The sequence below is a fragment of the Oryzias latipes genome, chromosome 3 (assembly GCF_002234675.1).
Source record: "Oryzias latipes chromosome 3, ASM223467v1".
Taxonomy (NCBI): domain Eukaryota; kingdom Metazoa; phylum Chordata; class Actinopteri; order Beloniformes; family Adrianichthyidae; genus Oryzias; species Oryzias latipes.
In genome coordinates this window covers 12,732,446-12,751,469 of record NC_019861.2, presented here as the reverse complement: position 1 = coordinate 12,751,469, position 19,024 = coordinate 12,732,446, and the positions used below count along the sequence as shown (strand labels likewise).

The window sequence follows — 19,024 nt, the reverse complement described above, 5'->3', positions numbered from 1 at the left end:
AAGAAAATGTTTGTTGCCCTCTGTCGCCATCAGGTGGACACATACAGCAGTACAATCACAGTACCGACTTTCAGTAAAATCGATTACATAATTATTTTTACTATCATTTTATATAAAAATAAGAAAAACAATAGCTAAAACTGTTTTTTAAAATATTTTGTTTCAACAACAACAAAAATGTTGGTGGGCTGGGCTTTATAATGCAAATCAAGTTGTGGATTAAAAAAAAATGTTATGCAACCTCACGTTTCCAACTCGTGCGTGGAAGCTCCCGTTTGTTGTTTACTAAACATGCAAAAAATGGTTCAGTCCACGGCCTTAGAATAAACACGCATGATTTGTTCATGTCATCAGCAAGTTAGTTTTGACCAAAATATACGTGGGAAATGAAGGAATTGCGTTGACAGAAGAAGGAATATTGACACCCTGAGTCATGCTGGAGGGGCGTGGTGACAGCCTCCTCTGTTGTCATCGGCGGTTTGGACCAATCAGATCGCTCGGATGCAAATTAGCAGATTGTTCTAGGAAGTGGGCTGTCATAGCAGGGGATGCTACTTCAGCTCGTGCCTGTAGCTCTGTTTTATCGCCTCGCGGGAGAACAGCTGGTCTCTGTGGTTTAATGAAACGTTCAGGAATTAAAAAGTCACTCGTGAGAGCCAGTGGCGTCGGAAGAACACGGAGGCTTTTGTGATTTTTTTCTTTAATACCCTCCAGTGAAGAAGGTAAGTGAAGATGCTGTTTTGGTTGCAGTTTGAGGTCGACGGAAATGATGCTGCACCAGTCGAGTTGTTGTCCTACCATGAAAACGTCCTAAACGATGCCATGCTCCCTGACACTGCAGACGTGAAGGCTATGCTTTTGGGGGAAACGGGTCCTAGCGGAGGTTCAGGCCATCGGCGGGCGAGAGCGGTCGCAGGAAGTAGTATTGTGGGCGGACAACGGACTCGATCAAAAGGGCAACTCGGTTTTCAGTTTGGGGACGACAGAGGGTGGACGAATAGTCGAAAGGGACTGCCTTAAAAACAGAGTAGTAAGTGTGTTGGTGTCCTGTGTTCTGCATGGAGGTGTGTCACCGTGGGTGGGGATGGAAGCCAACAGCTGTGTGTCTGTGTCCTTGTGGCAGGAGATGTGAGTCGTGATAGAAAGAATCGGCTTTGAAACGATTCTTAACCAGTCACTATTCAAAAACTACTGTAATTTTGCCCACATTGACGAATTCATTTTAAATGTAGCCATGTTTTGTTTGTGTTGAGGAATTGTGCAACACGGGCCCCTAGGGGTCAAATGTTATAAAAAGGCCCCCTAGGAAATATGAGTGGGGAAAGTGTCAACAAAGCTTTGGGATACTTGTTTGTCTCTTGTAAATATTTGTTGTTTGTATGTCCTTTTACCATATTAGGTCTTTAAATGGTTTTGGTTCTGTTGTTATTGTTGTTGCTTATATTTTTAACTTTTAATGGCCTTTTACTTTGAAAATCCTCTCATTAAGGTGCCACTGGATCAGGGGTCTATGTGTGTCAGAATGGAACTAAAACGATCAGCCATTGCTCCCACATATACAAAAATATTGATGGGAAAAGTGGTCACGAGTAGGTTATTTTATTTTATTTGGTGATCAACATTTTCTGTTAACTTTTCTCTTTCAGATTCATAAGGTTGACCACAGAGCTGTGACTTTTCCTCGTGACCTCTGACACAAAGGTAAGCAAAAGCCGTATTTGGCTCTAACTTTGAATTTTATTCCTATTGCGTCATGTGTTTCTGTCCAACTATTGCAACACTTGCTAGAAGTTTCATGCCCCCACTTGGTCATATGCTCTCATTTACTCATGTGAAGTGATGCTTCTCTGCTTATTTGATTTCCTTTTTCTTTTTTTTATAGATTATTTTTCCTTTCCCCCCCCACTTTTTTTCCAATAGTATTTTTTTTTTTGTCTTTTTGTGAGATTTAGGTATGAGATCACCGTGTTTAGACTGTTGTTATTTATTTAAAGTAACCGCAGCACCACTATCTTTTGGTAGTACGGCTTTCTATTAGCTGTGTTTAATGTAATTAGGCTAAGTGCCGTAAATAACTCGCTGGGCCTTATCTGACTTGGATGCTCTCACTTTGCATTCCAACAGATCTGTTGTTGGAGGGCATCCGCACTAATACACAGCTCATGATGATCAGATTTTCCCCTTTTTGTAATGCTGTTAAACTAAATCTGCTTTTCTATGCTGTTTAAACGGAATTTGAAGGTGGATCTTCATTTTTGTTTACTGTTTTTTATTTTTACTGCAGCATAATCATGAGTGTCCACGAGTCAGACGTGCACACCATCTCTCCAGAGATGCCGGCGATGTTTGATGGGATGAAGCTGGCGGCGGTGGCCACAATCCTCTACATCCTCGTCCGCTGTTTGAATCTCAAGAGCCCGACCGCGCCGCCAGACCTCACCTACCAGGACACCACCCTCAATCGCTTCTTACTCAAGTCCTGCCCCCAACTTTCCAAAGAGTAAGTTTTGCTCTAGCTGGTGCCGTCCATTGACTGTAAAAACAGTGGACAGCTCAACCCCTCCCTTCATGTGTTCTAAAATTGGGAAGTACCATTGCTTCCTGATACGAGCGCCGCCATGTTGAAACCATCTGACGGCGATTGGTCCGAGTCTCTCTGAGTCATCGTATCTATGCCAACTGCTGTCGCCATTGCCATAGATAAGCCGTAAGAGTGACTCTGCCCAATCGCTGTCGACTGGTTTCAACATGGCGACGGCCGTATCAGGAAGCACTAGTGTGGGATTTTTGCCTCATTTCACGAGAGCTGGAGGTACATTTTCTATGGGTGATGTCACACCTCGATTCCCGTAATTTAAGGTATGCCATGGTTACAGGACTGCTTCTGGACCATGTGGGCTTCAAAAAACCAGAAATGTTTCTCTATGTGTTCTATTCTGCTCTTACATGAGCTAAACCTTGTATTTTCAAGAGGACTTAGCTGTAGACATCAGCGTCTATACCTGGAAGTCCTTGACCAGGCCTGGAAGCCCCCCCCCCCCCCCCCCCCCCTACTTCATTTGTAAAAGAAAACAAGAAAAATTTAACAATAAGACAACCTAGCAATTACAGTTTTTCCAGTTTAAAGCTTTTATTTATTTTTTCTACAATTCTGAACACTTTTGGTTTAGGGTTAGGGTTGCAATTGGGGTTAGGGTAAGTTTCACAACTTCCACTTTCGCCCGATGATGTTAGGCTGCAGCCAGGTTCCTCTCGTATTTTTGGATTGTGTTCGCCTGACCTGCATGAATAATATCGGTACATTCACCACAGTAAGATGAAATTTATATTTATGATTAAAGTAGTTTTCTCACCTGTAAAACCGATGCAACACTAAGGTTATTGGATCAGACTACAGTATCTTCTGGACTATAAGCCGCTACTTATGTCACACATTTCAACCCTGTGGCTCATTAAATGATGTGGCTGATTTAAGCAGTCATTTAACGGCCGCCAGGAGCGCTCCAGCAGTCTCAGAGGGGAAGCTGAAGGCATGAAATTATTTCCAGCAAGTCTGATTATTTAGACACAACCACAAACAGTCAAACAGCATGGACGTCAATTCTGCTCTTAGACACTTCAGTCATGGTGCAACAAAAAGAAGCACCCATGCTCAGCCGCATCCCACAATCCTTTGGTGCCATGAGACCCAACGTGCATGTGACCGCCATTACAATATGACGCAGCTTTCAAGTTAAAAGCAATCGTTAAGAGCAGTGTGAAAAAAATCAACCATCACCAAAGGGTTTGGAAAAACCGGTCTGCTGCATGACGGAGAGGACAGCGCAAACTCAGGAGTGAATTTGCCTCAGAGTGACACTGACAGCTACAATGAAGGAGAGACTGAGAGAGTGTGGCGAAGAATATCTGACGTTATTCCAATCCGACACTAAGGAGGAAAACTTCCATGGTTCCCGTGCACAGGAGGAAGATAAAGAAAGCTCTCAGTGAATTTTACGTCCATGTTTTTTAAACCAGCCCTGTTAGCGGTGTGTTACGGTGTGTCACTGTTGTGGAAGGAAACTTCTGGCGCACGTGTGCCAGAAGAAGTGTGTGTGCCGCGCAGATCGCACAGAGCCGTGTGCCACGCAGAGACGTGCGCGTTTCTAAGTCACTGCTGGTCTCTTTTACTGGTGTTTTTTAACCAGCCCTCTGACTACCACATTGCTGCCATGTCACAGGCGGAAGGAGGGGAGAGCTGCTCTTGCGTTCCGCTGCAGCTCCCTGCTCCTTAGACACGCGCGGTTTCAGCACATATACATCCTCAATCTACAACACTTTGTGGCGACCTGGGGGTTAGCCCCGCCTTAAGCCCCCAAGACTCATGGGAAGTGGGGAATCGTGGGTGTAAAATTCCTCACCATGACTGAGGGAGCTGTGAGCAGAAGTCAGTTTCAGGCTGTTTGGCATATGTGGCTGTGATCAAATGAGCTAATACAGTGTTTACTCTTTGCACTCTGATACTGATAGTGGTTGTACAGTGTGAGTCAGGGTGAACAATGTCGCACAGATTGAGTTGTTACAGCATGTGGCATGTATACAGGTGCAGCTTGTGTTTGTAAAACGCAGCACATCCATCATAAATTTGTTGGGTGTGGCATGTAACCAGGTGCGCTCTACAGCCCGGAAATTACGGTACTCTCTCTTAGCAGAGTTGGCATGGCTTTAAAGTTGGCCCTTTTCAGTAAAAACTCAACTTTTTATTTCTTCAATCAAAATTTCTGTTTGTAATCTGCTTAATTTTTAGATTAGTTAAATTGTTTTGCTAAGAAAGTTGCATTTCAAACACAAAACAGTTGTTTGCCTTTCAGCTGGAGAGGGATTAAATGGGAAGCTTTTTCATAATATTGTGGATTCCTCTATGCAGAAAAACACGTTTGCCCTCATGTGAACCACACTAATCAAATCCTCCAACCTGTCTGCATTGTTAATGCTGCAAAGTCTTCTACTATCTCCCAGCACCACCCTGCTTTGTTGCATAACAGATCAATTTCTCAGTGGAACGGATAGAGAGGTTGTTGTAAGGTTAACACAATCTGCAGCATTTGGGGTTTGGGAACATACAAGAACAGCTGTTTTTCTCGATCGTTCCTACTCATTAAAAAAAAAAAGTGTTTGCCTTTCCTGATTATACAGCTGTAACAATTGAAAACCTGCGATGTCAAAGTGGTTAATGAACATCTCAGAGACTTCCAAAAAAGTTTTTCGTTGCCATGTTTTCCTCATTCAGCTTATGCTTTCAAAGAAATCAACAAAGGACCTAGTCAAAACAATGCAGAGGTATGCAAACAACAGCAAGAAAGTATTTTAGGAGCCTATGTAACATAAGTTAACACATTTCTAAACTATGTGTTTACAATTTTGAGTTAATTTGATCAAATATTATAGATGGTGAGAAACATCAGCTCTACCTTGATAGGGAAGTTAGATCTTTAACCTCTGAAACCTCAATGACACATCCGTTGTTTTTTTTGTTACCCAACAGCTGTGAAGGACACAAGCGCACACACACACACTAAATAGAAAGTGACATTTGCTCTTCTAGAAGGCACAGTCATCAAAACAAGTACCAGCCTGGTCTCCCTGTGTTCTTTTCACATAGAGAGGTACTAATATTCATCTCAAGGTTTAGTAAAAAAATAATTAAAAATTGCCTTTATTTTGTTAACACATGTATTTAATCTAATCATCTGGAGCACCAGAGTGCTGATAAACTCTCTTCCTGTCATTGATGCACTCTGCTAATCTGTCAGTAAACATGTTTGCATTCACATGACAACGGGGATGCACGCTTCCTCTTCCCCTGGCTCAGTGACTTCTAGAAAGTGTTAATCTTTAACCACATGTGCCATGGATGCTGGCAGTAATTACGTTAGCGCAAGTGGGAGTGGTCAGCTCTTTGTCACATCTGTTATGCAACTGTGTCATTTCTGCAAGCAGCTATTGTTTGTGTCACAGCGTGAGGTGAGGAAGTGCAGGGCTAACTGTGGATGTTACAGAACCGCTGACTTCTCCGGTCAATCCACCGTCCTCAAAATAAACGTCTACCTGTCTAAAGCAGATCAGACGGAGCTCTTTAAAAATAGTCTCACAAGTTATTTAACAGATGTTTAAAAGGAGAGCTGCTTTTATCGATAATGTTGCTTTCGTTCCAAAAGGTTTTATAATAATGCAGATAATTTACAAGTCTTGAAGAAGCTGAATCATTTATTATAGGAGTCGGCAGGTTTTTATCTTATCTTAGGTAATGTAGTCAGATAAGAACTGCTTTGCAGGGGTTTGTACACGAGATCTTTTCTTCTTTCCCTTGTTTAGGTGTATAGTAGCATTCATTACGTGACATAAGGATTTCCCTCTTACAGTTAACTCCTAAAGAGATGCCACTAGATTTGAATAATCTGTCATCTTTATGAAGACACTCAGATTATCTTTTGATCTATTGTAAAATCGTTCCCAGTGTTTTTTTTAATTATGCTTATGCCATTTTTAGGCAAAGTCCAAAATCCTTTGTCATTTTCTAGAGAACATAGTTTCTGCAGAGCGGCAGTAGTCCATCAGAAATTCATCTGAGTTGTGACTGTTGACACAGAGTAAGCCCGTCCCTACTTCCTGTCATCCATCTGTTCACACACTCCTGCTAGCTTACAGCCCCCCACAACCCCCTACCTAATATTACGAGCTATATTGGAGCTATCCAGCTGTTTTGAGCCAGATACCAGCTCAGACGAGAAAAACAAAGACGCACACAGATCTACTCGTCTACAATTAAATGCTTGAGAATAGGGTGGAGCAGGGAGCTTGTAGCTCCACGTAACAGCTACAAGCTTTTTCAAACGGCATTTTTATTAATCTGCTCCCAATTCCCAACAAATTGAATAAAGAAATACTGAAACATGCATTTTTAACCTTTATTTTCTGTACTTGTGTCCTCCATCGTGATAAAAATGCCATGAGAACGTGTTAAAAACACCAAAAACCAAATTTTCATTGGAGTGGCTCTTCAAAGGGTCACACCTATAAAACAGCTTTGTGTTCAAGCTGCTATTGACAGTATTTGCTTGTGAGAGGTGGTGTGAAATGATGGCTGTTGATTGTGTGTATAACAGTCCAGCATTGTGTTTCGCAGGTACATTCCTCCCTTGCTGTGGGGTAAAAGCGGGCACCTCCAAACGGCGCTGTACGGTAAACTTGGCCGGGTGAGCGCGCCGCACCCCAGTGGAATCAGGAAGTATCTACCCATGCAGGACGGGGCCACAGCAACCTTTGACCTCTTTGAGCCCCTGGGGGAGCATCTGACAGGAGGTGATGCATTTCATCAGATTATGAGTGTTTTTACATTATGATCTTTTTAAACTGGCAATAAGAAGGCAAGATAAAAGGATTGCTTCTCTGATTTTGTCTACCATTTTGATTTGTTCAAAAGGTAGACAATATCAGTCCATGTCATGAACTAACCATAGCCCAGGTGGAAATGGGAAGTAAAACACTCCAAAGCAGTAAATAGCTTGGTCTCCAGTGGCAGCAGCAGGACTAGCAGCTATTCATCTCATAGATGTCAGTCTTGCTTGTTCAGACTTGATGCTGAAGAGGAGGGTGAATAACTTCAAAACTATTACCCCTCTTCTGCTACTTTTGTTCTGCCAGTGTAGACACGTTTTCTCCCAAGTGTTTTGTCTTTTCCAAACTGCCGTTGTGGTTTTGAAATAGGTATCCAGCATCAGTTCAATATTCACTCCATCCTTTTTCTTGCCTCTGGACTTTAGCCATAAAACATGATGGCTAACTTCAGTTCTTACCTTGTCAGTCATTGCAATCCTAAATACTTCTCAGTCACATATTGCTATTGTGTTGACTTAAACTGTAATTCTACTGCTGCTACTTCTGTCTAGTCTTTTGATGCGACACCTATTGAGTGTTTGTCCGTCCCGGATGAAGAGACTTGAAGTTTGGATCTTCTTGAGGTTTCCGTGTTTTTTGTTGTTGTTGTTCCTGATAGAAATGTGTGTGATTCTGTTGCAGTCAGGAATAGATAGAAAAAAATAAATACAATTATATAAGAACTCTTTGGGACAACAAGACACTGTCCCTAAAAAACCCTTTCTCGTTTACTTGGATTTTTTTGTTTTGTGTCTGGTTTAAATCTGACATAAAATAGGGATTGAACTCATAGGAGCCGTTTTATTTTCCTGGAAATTCTCTGTGTAACCCAGACCCTACTACTTTTTTAAAAGGAACCCTGACTAATGACTCGGATGCATTTTATGTCTTGAGATGATTTTACTCTACTCACAAAAACAATATTTTATTTTTAAATGACTTGCCTACTTTGAACTGCAGAGATATCACCATTGAGTGTTTTAGATCTATCCTGATTTATGCTGATTGAGGGATCTCACAGCTATAATGGGACAGCAGTTAAGTTCATTGCCGGTCAATGCAGCTTACAAAGAGTCGTGAAGCTGCAACATCTTTTTACATCTACTGAATCTCCCCCAATCTGTGAACCAGGGGTCTCTTGTACAATAGCACCCCTTTTTAACGTTGAATGTACACACGAGTATTGTGAGTTGATGACAATGGCCTGGTTGAGAACTTCAATTCCAATTTGCTTGCTGCTGTAGGAGTTACCCATAATATATTGGGGCATTAACAATAGTAAACAGTGGCATTCCCTATTCTAAAATTGCAAAGCTGTTAGAGTGCCCTGCTCTCCAAGTCAAACTAATTATAATGCACTAAGCCAATATAAGCATTTTAGTTTGGGTTTCTTTTAACTTAGATTCCTTAATCCTCTCAGAAAGTGTAAGCCTCCTGGGATATTTGGTTCTTGAAAATAAGAGGTTTCTATTTCCATTCTGCTCAGTTAAACTGCATTTGACAGTCTAAACTGCTTGATCCTTCTGGATTTGCTTATTCCTAACAGTCGTCTGCTGTCTCTGCCCTGGAGTTTGTTTACATCTTTCTCACTGGCAGAAATCTCCCCGATCCGTCTAACTGTCTCATCAGATGAAATCACCATGGTGATATGTCCTGGTATCGGGAACCACAGCGAGAAGCACTACATCCGCACCTTCGTGGATTATGCACAGAAGGAGGGTTACCGCTGCGCTGTGCTCAATCACCTGGGTGCTCTGCCCACCATCGAACTCACCTCTCCACGGATTTTCACTTATGGTGAGGCCAATAATTGTTCTCACTAGTGGCAGTTGGTGCAAAAGAGAGATTGAATTTGGTGTCGTAACCTTAGAATCTCTTGTTTTGTTTCATTTTGTTCATTTTCGTCAAAGTCTTTAATGTATACCTGTTCTAAACCTGGTGCGCTGTAAAAACTCACCAAATGCTGAGCAGGACAAACGTGTGGGCTACAGTGCGTTTTTCTGCTTTACAAGGGTGCACGTGGGAGTTTGCATCCATGGTGGGCTACATCAAGCGGGCATATCCTCACACTCAGCTGATTGTCGTGGGCTTCAGTCTGGGCGGAAACATCGTGTGCAAGTTCCTGGGGGAGAACAGGAAAAACCAGGAGCGCGTGCTGTGCTGCGTGAGCGTCTGTCAGGGCTACAGCGCTCTCAGGTTGGTTTTTATCCTTTCATCGGTTCATCCGGTGTGCCGTCTCTTTATTACACCGGTACTTTATGTGCACATTTGATTTGAAATGGTCTATGTCAAGCAATCAAATAAGAATAGTACACAAATACACAACACATTTATCAGCTTAGAATAATGCGAGTAAATTATGAGTTCCAGCTAAACCACTGAGGTTTTAGACTACTATTTAGTGAGTTTAATGATAGACTGAAACATCTAAACACTGCACTGCAATTCATTGTTGAAATATAGTTTGAATTTCAAAAGCTTTCTTAGTCCATGACACCTTGGCTCCTCTCCACCCAAGCCTTTCTTTGTCCTGTTGATAAGCAGGGCAGTTCAGTGACTCTGTATGGACTGTGGACTAAGCTAACACTAAGCTAACATCCTGCGTGTTTCCTCTCAGGGCTCAGGAAACATTCCTACAATGGGATCAGTTCAGACGCTTCTACAACTTTCTCATGGCTGACAACATGAAGAAAATCATCCTCTCACACAGGTACCACTCTTATACTTCAGAAGATAAAAACGGGGTCACGTATTGCTGCCAAAACTCAGATTTAGTTTGATTTTTTTTATTCGATTGAATAAATATTTTTTTCTTTTTTCAATATTGCTTGGATATGATAAACACTATTTTCTAAACAAGTCATAGAAACTAACCAGATAGGAGTTTTATTCTATTTAAAATCTAAAAGGAATTGTTTTCTAGAAAAATACAATAAACTATTTAAAAAAAAAAGCAAAGTATGGATTTAATGAGTCAATATTGCATTTTCGAACCAAAGACTTGGTTAATATTAATGATTGATTTTTAATCCCACTCCTAATTGTTTGTTCAGTGGAATACTTTTTTTTTTTAACTAACTTTCATACAGGATTAAATGAACCTCTGTCTGCAGAATGAACTGTTGGTAGTTTTGAACTCTGTTGTGATTTAAAAGAAAAAAAAGCTACTTTTGTTTACAACAGACACAAGCTGTTTGGAGAAAGCTCCTTTAAGATGCTGGACGCCGATGTCAGTCGACTCTTCACGGCAACGTCCCTCATGCAGATTGACGACAACGTCATGAGGTTTGTGGACACACAGTTTGAGTGTAAACGTGTTGGTTTTGATCTGAAATACTTCACTGATTTCCCTCATTGCAGTCGCACAGATGACCATTTGACTATGTTAATTGAAACTCTTTTTTTAATTTCCCTTTTACAGGAAGTTCCACGGCCACAGCTCGCTCAAAGAGTACTACGAGAAGGAGAGCTGTGTACATTATATTCACAATGTAAGAACTGGTTGTGCTCACTACTCAAACATTTCTTCTTTCACATTAAAATGATATTTTTTTTTACATGATATCCTATATTTCTGCAGATTAATGTGCCGCTGCTGCTGGTAAACTCCGCAGATGATCCCCTGGTTCATGATTCACTTCTCAACATCCCTCGAACACTAGCAGGTGATTAAGAGCTGTGTCACGACTGAGGCCGCGTGCTAAAAATAACTCTGAGTCTTTGTCCATATTGAGCCTTAGTCCAACTGCCCTTACGGGTGGATATGGGTTGTTTGTGGGCCAAAAATAGGCAAATCTGTAAAATATCAGTGAGCCATAGAGCGAAAATCTTCATCTACTCGCATGCTGTCGCTGACGAGTCGTAGCGAACCCTTACCTTGAAGTAGGTGAGACGCAGGCATGCTTCATGTTTTGAACATTTGTGTGCGATCAGTAAGGAGCAAGTGTTCACACCTTACTAACGACTGGAGTGTGGCGTTAGGACATCACCCGTATAAGTGTGTGCAACTTACATTTTCCTACACATGCTTCACAGTACACTTGCCACAAGCACGACTATTTGTGCGTTTCATTATCATGACGTCCCTTGAGATGGCCTCAAGGGAACTGCATAACCCACCTGCACTCTCCTTAATAAGCAGCTGCTCCTCTCTACAACCCCAAAACCATCAGACTACGGCTGGTTAACATTTGTTTCCACGTTTGCATGTTGCACTCACTCTTCTTTTTAGATCTGAGCCAAAAACATGCATTTTATGAGGAAACTCCTTGTTTTGGTTTTAAAAGCTACAACGCCATTTCAAAAAAAAGAATCTGAAAACGACAGATTTTCAGAGAGGATAATGAGTTGGCTTAGATTTTTCCACCTTCACTGGTTCCTCTGCGTTTCTATCCTCTCTGAAGTCCTCAACCTTTGCAGAAGACGAGTTGTCGTGGCATCGATGTAAACAAGCAACAAATGGAAACAGAGGAACTGACTTGTGGACTTGCAGTCCTTTGTGCAATACATTGATTCTATGATGAGAAGGGAAGCTGTTGCTTGATTTACAAAATGTGTTTCAAAAAGAAAAAACTAAACGCTATAAACCTGCAATTTCTTTTTTTTCCAGAAAAGTATGTAGTAAATATATACCAAACACCTCTCCACCCTTGATTTTGAATATACCTGCAGACAGATTGTTGCAGATACTTTTAGCTGAATGTCTGTGGGTTAGCCTGGCATGTCCTGTCTGTCTGCATAAAGGTTGTTGCTGGCAAGAGAGCTGGCTCTCAGAAGTCGTTGCTGAAATCTCAAAGGGGCCTCTGATGAGTTTGCCGTGCACTTTTAACCAGGACAGGGCGGGGAGCAGAGCATGAGTGTATGAGTAATATTTTCAGCTGGAGCAGCTAAGACATTCCAACTATAAAGGTCTGTTTTTCTTCAGGCCCATCTTCCTGAACAAAGTGACTTTTTCTTTTTCCAAAACCGGGTTCATTCCTTTGAACGTCAAAGAAAGCATTGCAATTGCAGCTTAAGTCAAAGATGGACTCATGACTGGTGTCAACTAAAGTGAGTCAGTGGAGTTGCAAATCTATTTTGGAAACAGGAAAATGTGACACGGAGGAGTGTGAGGGCGGGGGAGTCCTGAGGAAAAGGTGCATGCTGCTAATTCCAACACAGTGGACTGAGTGTTGATCTTTAAAGAGCTGCACTCACAGAAAGGTGGATTAGCTGCCCCCGTTTGTCCAAAATCTTCTACTGTGATGCTCGCACACACCCCCACCCACCCAATAGCAAGAAAAGGACTCAACAGAATAATGCTTGTTGTATTGGTGTTGGGATTATCCTGGATTAAAGGTGTTTAATATGAGTTTTAGAGTTCTCTTTGAGGTACAAAAAAACCAAAATGCTCACAGTCTTCTATGTTTTGCACCTTTACTGCAGATGAAGATGCAGTCATAGAGGTGGTAAAATCCTATTTCCTTTGGTTCAAGGATGCTCACTAATATTTTAGGACCTGTACTCCAGCTGTCACCCATCTCTCACTCTATTGTCAGCTTCAGGGTCTGACCGAGCACTTAGTTATCCAAGGGCACCAGTTCAACTGTCATGAAGGGTTTGCAGGGCGGTGCTGAAAGCCCTGTGGGCCTTTAATCACCATTCATCGGCATCAGGGTTCCCTACTAACCCAGATAGGAGTGAAAGAAGAAAACAATCCGGGATAACGTTTTTCCTGCGTCTCAGGCTGTCCACAGCTGCCGCATTCTGCACACAGCAGTCAGAAAGGGATTAACCGGGAGCCTTCACAGTGGCGGTGGCCTACTTTGGATTTCAGAGATGTTTCACATTCAGAACAAAATCCTCCTGCAGTGATCGAATGGAACAATAAACGGCCGGCATTAAATATATTCGATGCTCAAACAGAGATATCATTTTTATGTTTAAGAGTTTTTTTTTTGGCATTCAAACATAAATATATATGAGAGAATGATTGTATGGAGTCTTGGACATGACATTGAAAAGAAATAAAATAATTAATAATTATTTCCCCTGAAATAATAATTTGTGGCCACAAATTTCCATTTTTTGGCATTTGTGGGCACAAATTAGTGTTTTGTGCACATGAATTACAAATTTGTCCACACCGATTAGTATTTTGAGTATTGACAAATACTGATCCACAAATGAGTATTTTTAGTAACTTCAATTTCTACTTCTAATTTTTAGCCACAAAATACTTATTTGTGCACATAAAATGCTAGTTGCGTCTACAAAATGCTAATTTTTTTGTCCACAAACTACCAATTTATACCCACAGCATGCTATTTTGTGCCTTCAAAATGCTAATTTGTAAGCACAAATACTACATTGTGCTCACAAAAATTATATTTGCTCACAAATACTATATTGCGCACACAAAATGCTAATTTGTGCACACAAACTGGTCATAAAATGCTAATTTGTGGCCAAGAAATAGTAAATGGTGGAAACACAAAATGTGCATTTGAGTACACAAATGAGCTGGCCACAAATCAGTAATTTCGGGGGAACAATTTTCTTTTGTCATGAACATGGCTCACCAAACTTGCAATATCCTACCTATTAAGATGTTAGAGGTGTTTCTGTGAGCTACCCCTAGAGGAGAGGGATCACCTTCTGCCTTAATAAACTGGTATGACTCCATAATTAAAGCATTGTCGTGGCAACCAAACAATTAGAGGTTGAGAAAGATGGACTCTAAAACCTGTTAAGCCAGTCCAAACCAGACGTACACAAAAGCTGGCATTTCTAAATGATAATTGCCTCCCAACTTCAGCGTTTGATTTTGTTGTAGTAAAAGCAAAACATACACAAAGTTCCTGCTTGCCTGACTCCACCCTGACTGTCTTTTACGGATTCAGCCTTTTAATCTGATGCGTCGTTTTTTTGCATGTTTCCCTTTTTTCAGGAAAAAAGCAGAATGTCATCTTTGCGTTGACGCTCCACGGCGGCCACCTGGGCTTCTTCGAGGGGGACGTCCTCTTTCCCCAGCCCCTCACCTGGATGGATAAAGTGATAGTGGGCTATGCCAATGCCATGTGCCAGTGGGAGAGACAGAAACCACCGTGCCAAAGCGGCCCCTTGTCTGAGAACTCCTGCGTCGAGGCAAAAGTCTAGAACTATCTTTGTTTATGTATTTACTTTTCCCTCATCTCATCCTCTCCAGCAGCACACTGCGATATGCAGACACTTTTTCTGTCCTCCGTCTTCTTCTCTGTGGTGCTAGTCACCGTTATAGACCCACACTTTCCAATTACAAGCCTTTTACCGCCTGTGGAGATCACCGCCACCTTACAGTGTGCAACCAGACTAAAAGAATCAACTGCCTTCATGCTCCTCTCCAGTACCACGAGTCCGTCACTCTGCGTTTAGACGGCAGTGACGACCTGCTAACTGAGACCAAATCAGACGAGATTATTTGGAGATGGCAGAAAATCGAGCACACATGAAGCCTCCTGTCCTGAGGAGCTGAGGCCTTCTTCCTGTACTTACATGAAGCTGAACACCTCCAAGGCCACACAGCCTAGTCTGCTGTTTTAACCAAAGCAGCATATTTGTAGTATGTATGTGCGTCACAGTGCTTCAGGTATGCGTGTGTCATCCAAGAGGTCACGACCCACCAAGGCACGCGTTGTCGTTGGGTTGAGTCTCTGTTCATGGTCCTTTGACCTTTTTTAGTGTCTGTTTCGGATGAATTGTTGCCCTATTGTTGGTGTAGATTTCTAGAGAGAAAAAAAAAAATGAAGTATCACGGTGGGATTTGATACATGAAAATCACAACCCAGTTCTGCTCCTTTTGTTTAGCACTGGAATGTGTTGGGTGCTTTGCAAACATGAGCAGAGGATCCATGCACATTCCCACCAGCTCGTCCTCCCACTTTATTCAGTGCACTTTACACTATCGTATGCCACAATCTCTTAGGTTCTCATCAGTCCAAAACAGATCTCTGAAAACTGTTGACTTTAGCGCAGAGAGGGGAAAAAGGATGATGACAAAAAGTTAGATGACTCAAATGTTTCCCTTGTTGTCTGTTAAGTGTCTTTAAGCCCTCTTACCTACTTCTGCCTTTGATCAGCTGCAGGTTCAGCTCAGCAAGACTCTGATATCATCCTTTTACAGCACAGACCTACCATTCAGTCCTGTTTGTTTGGTGGTGTAAACATCAAAACAGCCAGCAGGGGATCCTGCCATTTTTTTTTTTTGTCTGAAAAAGCAGAGAACGCAGTGTTAAGATTTACCCATGTGCTGCTACGAAAGGGGAAATTTCAGCAGTTTAGGGGTCGTTCAAGCTGTGAGGTTTGATGTGTAGGAGGGTTGAGGATAACAAACTGAACCAAACTTAAATCTCTAGTGAGATTTTAGTTTTATTTTCAGTGATTGTACTGTTTTAGGACAAAAAAAAAAGCATTTTTGTTTGATAACCAAACGGCTTCTCCATTTATTATTTTTTCCTCAGGTGTTGCAGCGATGCAGCATGAATCTATAATCTGCAATGAAAGATTATTACTGTTTTGTTGGAATCATACTGTAATTCTGGGACCTAAATACATAAATTGTCACTAGGATCTTTATAAAAGAGTCCAGCCAAGGAACCTGTGATCTAAATCCTGTTATAGACACTGTGACCAGTCCAACAGCTGGTTTGACTTGCTAGATGGAATGACTGACTGACAACAGTGCCTTTTGTTAGGCTGTAAAGGCCAAGAATTGTGTTGTAATACCTGGGTGATAGTATTTTGCATGTACACATTTAAGGCAGTTGTGTTTTAGTCGCAACTTGACGAGGACAAAACAAGTTTGTTTTGTTTTGTTTTTCGCCTGAACATGTTGTTTGACGCCTAAAAAAGGCTTTATGGTTTTTTTTATTCAAAAGTTTAAAATTGGATCTATTTGGATTTTTTTTTAAAATCAAAATTCATATTATGTGTAATGAAACCCAAGGGTGCTGTAAAGAAAATATCTGACAGATTGACAACATTTATAAACCTTTAAAAGGGTTCCTTGCAAATACTATGAATTCCAGGTATTACTCCCACCAATGCTGGTAGACTAATGTGAAAAAGGGTTTTCACTGATCCAACTTTTCCTTTTCCAACTCAGGGTTTCTGCCGATACTGAACACCAATCTGACTTGCACTGTCACTTAGTTTTTGTTCTCTTCAAACGAAAAGTAATCTTGAATGTTTGGACCTCCCTACAATCATTTCCAGTGAAACGGCTGGAAATCGACAGCCTTCTGTGACTGAAGGGATGAGTGTTTGAGTGGAAACCCTTCATTTGTTTAATGTGGATCAGTGATCAGACCGATCCCCTTTCTAACACGAGGAGGGAGGGCTTGCTGCCGCCCTCCTTCTTTGCCTCCAACGGCACTGTTGCCATCTGTTGTCAGGGAAACCAAAACACAATTGCCAGATGTCTGTGGAAAACGTTTTCTCAAAAAAACAGTCCGCAGCTCTGGTTTAGAAGAAATCAGGTGTGGTTTGGGATTCAAGAATCAGATCAGTGACACCAGCACTAACCCAGGTTTTGCAGTATTGTATTCATTTTGGGATTTTATGCCTCTCCAACTTTGCACAAAAATGCAGGATTGGATGTATTATTTGGATGAATTTTCTTTTCTAGTAATATATAATTTCTTTTTTGTATTTTTGTATGCTCACTTTTTGTGTTGTTAGCCTGTTCAAATGCAGCAGAGGATGAGTGTTGAGGCATTCTGTCAAATCATCAGCAACCCTAACCTGTTTGCAAAGCAGATAATTAAAGAAGAACTGTGTATTTTTGAGGGACCACGTCTTCAAAACAAAACAAGGCAATAACCTGTTTTTTATTGTTTTAAAAAGATTTGGTTCAAGATATGTTAGACCAAAGTTTACCAGTAAAATTTTTTTTCATGAATTGTGGGATTTAAAATATTTAGTTGTATTAATTTAAGATTGCTCTCCTGTGTACTTATCCTAACTGCTACTGGTATCAATCAAGTTTGCGGGCTCACATTTAGCTGTAAAGTCACCTCTCAAGTTAATATGCTGTAAATAACCCAAATATAAAACTGCTTCATGTTGAATAGATTCGGAATAAGAAATTAAAAAACTGTTTTTTTTTTTTATTTGGAGAAAACAATTGGATGGGAACTCCTAGTGTTTTATACAGCTTTAATTTTGGTTTACAAACTTGAAATGGATGAAACACCATCAAAGGACATAATACACTCATATACTGAACATTGGGTGTTTTTTGTGAATGAAAACTATTGGTGTGTGTGAACTAATGATGTAAGGAAAAATGGTTGTGTTCTAAAATAAATTATTTTCTCAAAACAAAGAATTGTTTCCCTTTTCTTTACACGTTGTTTGTAAGGTAGTGCAGTAAAAAGTAACGTGGATCTACTGCCCTCTTGTGGTAAAAATGAAAACTAAGTATTTATGGAACACTTCCCCAGTCCGGCCCCTTGTGCTATCTTAGATGACCCCACCCTTACTTTGACGTGTTATTCCAACCATGACAAAGGTGGATAAAGGTTAAAAGATTTCATGTAATCCATGGACACCAGTGAGGTTCACAAATCATTGAAGAAAAAAGGTTCAGCGCACTGTCTAGTGTGTCTAGATGACCCAACTCCCAATGTTAAAATGGCTAGGATAGCACAAGGGTTACACTCATTTCTGTTACATGCTAGAATAATAGCCAAAATATACATTTAAAAGATTAAGTTATTACTTAACTTAAGTTATTTCTTATTTCTTAACTGCTGATTTCATTGCTGATCACTAATAAAGTTTCAGGAGTTTTCCAATCTTTGTTAAAGAAATTCAGTTTTTGAATTCCACCATAAAATCGGATTTTTTAGTATTTTAGAAAAGAAAGATGATGATAAAAATTTTCTCAAATTATTTTTTTAATAAATCAAGTATATATATAATGTTGCACAATTATTATAAATATAAGCTCCCCAAAAAAAACTAGGTAAAAAAATTACTGTGGTTTCAGAAAATAAATAGTAAAAAATTAAACCTTTTTTCATAAACAAAAAGTTATTTACTATGCATAAAAAAATGCAAGGAAAAATTAAAATCCACTCCAACCATTTTTACATCTATTTTCAGAGTATTCCCAGTGGTCTTTTAATCATAATTATGCTATTTTAGCCTAAATGAAATAAAATAAAATAAACTTTTTCTAGAACATAGTTTCTACCAAGCGGCAGTAGTTCATCAGAAATTCACCTCTGAATTGGCAGATTGAAAGCCTGTCCTTATTTCCCATAATCTTTTTGTTTACAGGCTCTCTTGCTAGCTCACAGCCCCTTATAACCCCGAACACTGGAGCAAACCTTCCACCAGAGGCAAGGTGGGGTTCAGTGTCTTGTCCAAGGACACTTTGACAGATGGGCGGGCAAGGCGGGAATCGAATTTACAATCTTACGATCAGAGGTCGACCGCCCTACCGCTGCACCATAGGTGCCTATGGCCCACTGGCGTACACTGATCTGTCTGTAAGTGGATGCATCAGAATGGGGGGAGCAGGAAGCTTGTGGCTCACGCACTTTCTCACCACCTTTGTCGCACCTACAGGCTTTTTTCAACAGCA

The 19,024-nt window shown here is 40.8% G+C and overlaps 1 protein-coding gene across 2 annotated transcripts; it reads left to right on the top strand.

Annotated features, from left to right (window-relative positions):
• The first annotated feature begins 518 nt into the window (after nt 1-518).
• LOC101170332 (monoacylglycerol lipase ABHD2-A) lies at nt 519-17,758 on the top strand. Of its 2 annotated transcripts, none has more exons than XM_004066889.4 (11): nt 519-722; nt 1,647-1,701; nt 2,285-2,500; nt 7,166-7,341; nt 9,046-9,213; nt 9,429-9,612; nt 10,034-10,126; nt 10,600-10,701; nt 10,838-10,907; nt 10,997-11,081; nt 14,345-17,758. In XM_004066889.4, the coding sequence occupies exons 3-11, from the start codon at nt 2,292-2,294 to the stop codon at nt 14,551-14,553; spliced, it is 1,296 nt and encodes a 431-aa protein (XP_004066937.1). In that variant the 5' UTR covers nt 519-722; nt 1,647-1,701; nt 2,285-2,291; the 3' UTR covers nt 14,554-17,758. The 2 variants fall into 2 exon arrangements, with proteins under 2 accessions (XP_004066937.1, XP_020568041.1); XM_020712382.2 differs by lacking the exon at nt 519-722 and adding an exon at nt 878-1,030 and having other exon boundaries at nt 14,345-14,678.
• The last annotated feature ends 1,266 nt before the right edge of the window (nt 17,759-19,024 follow it).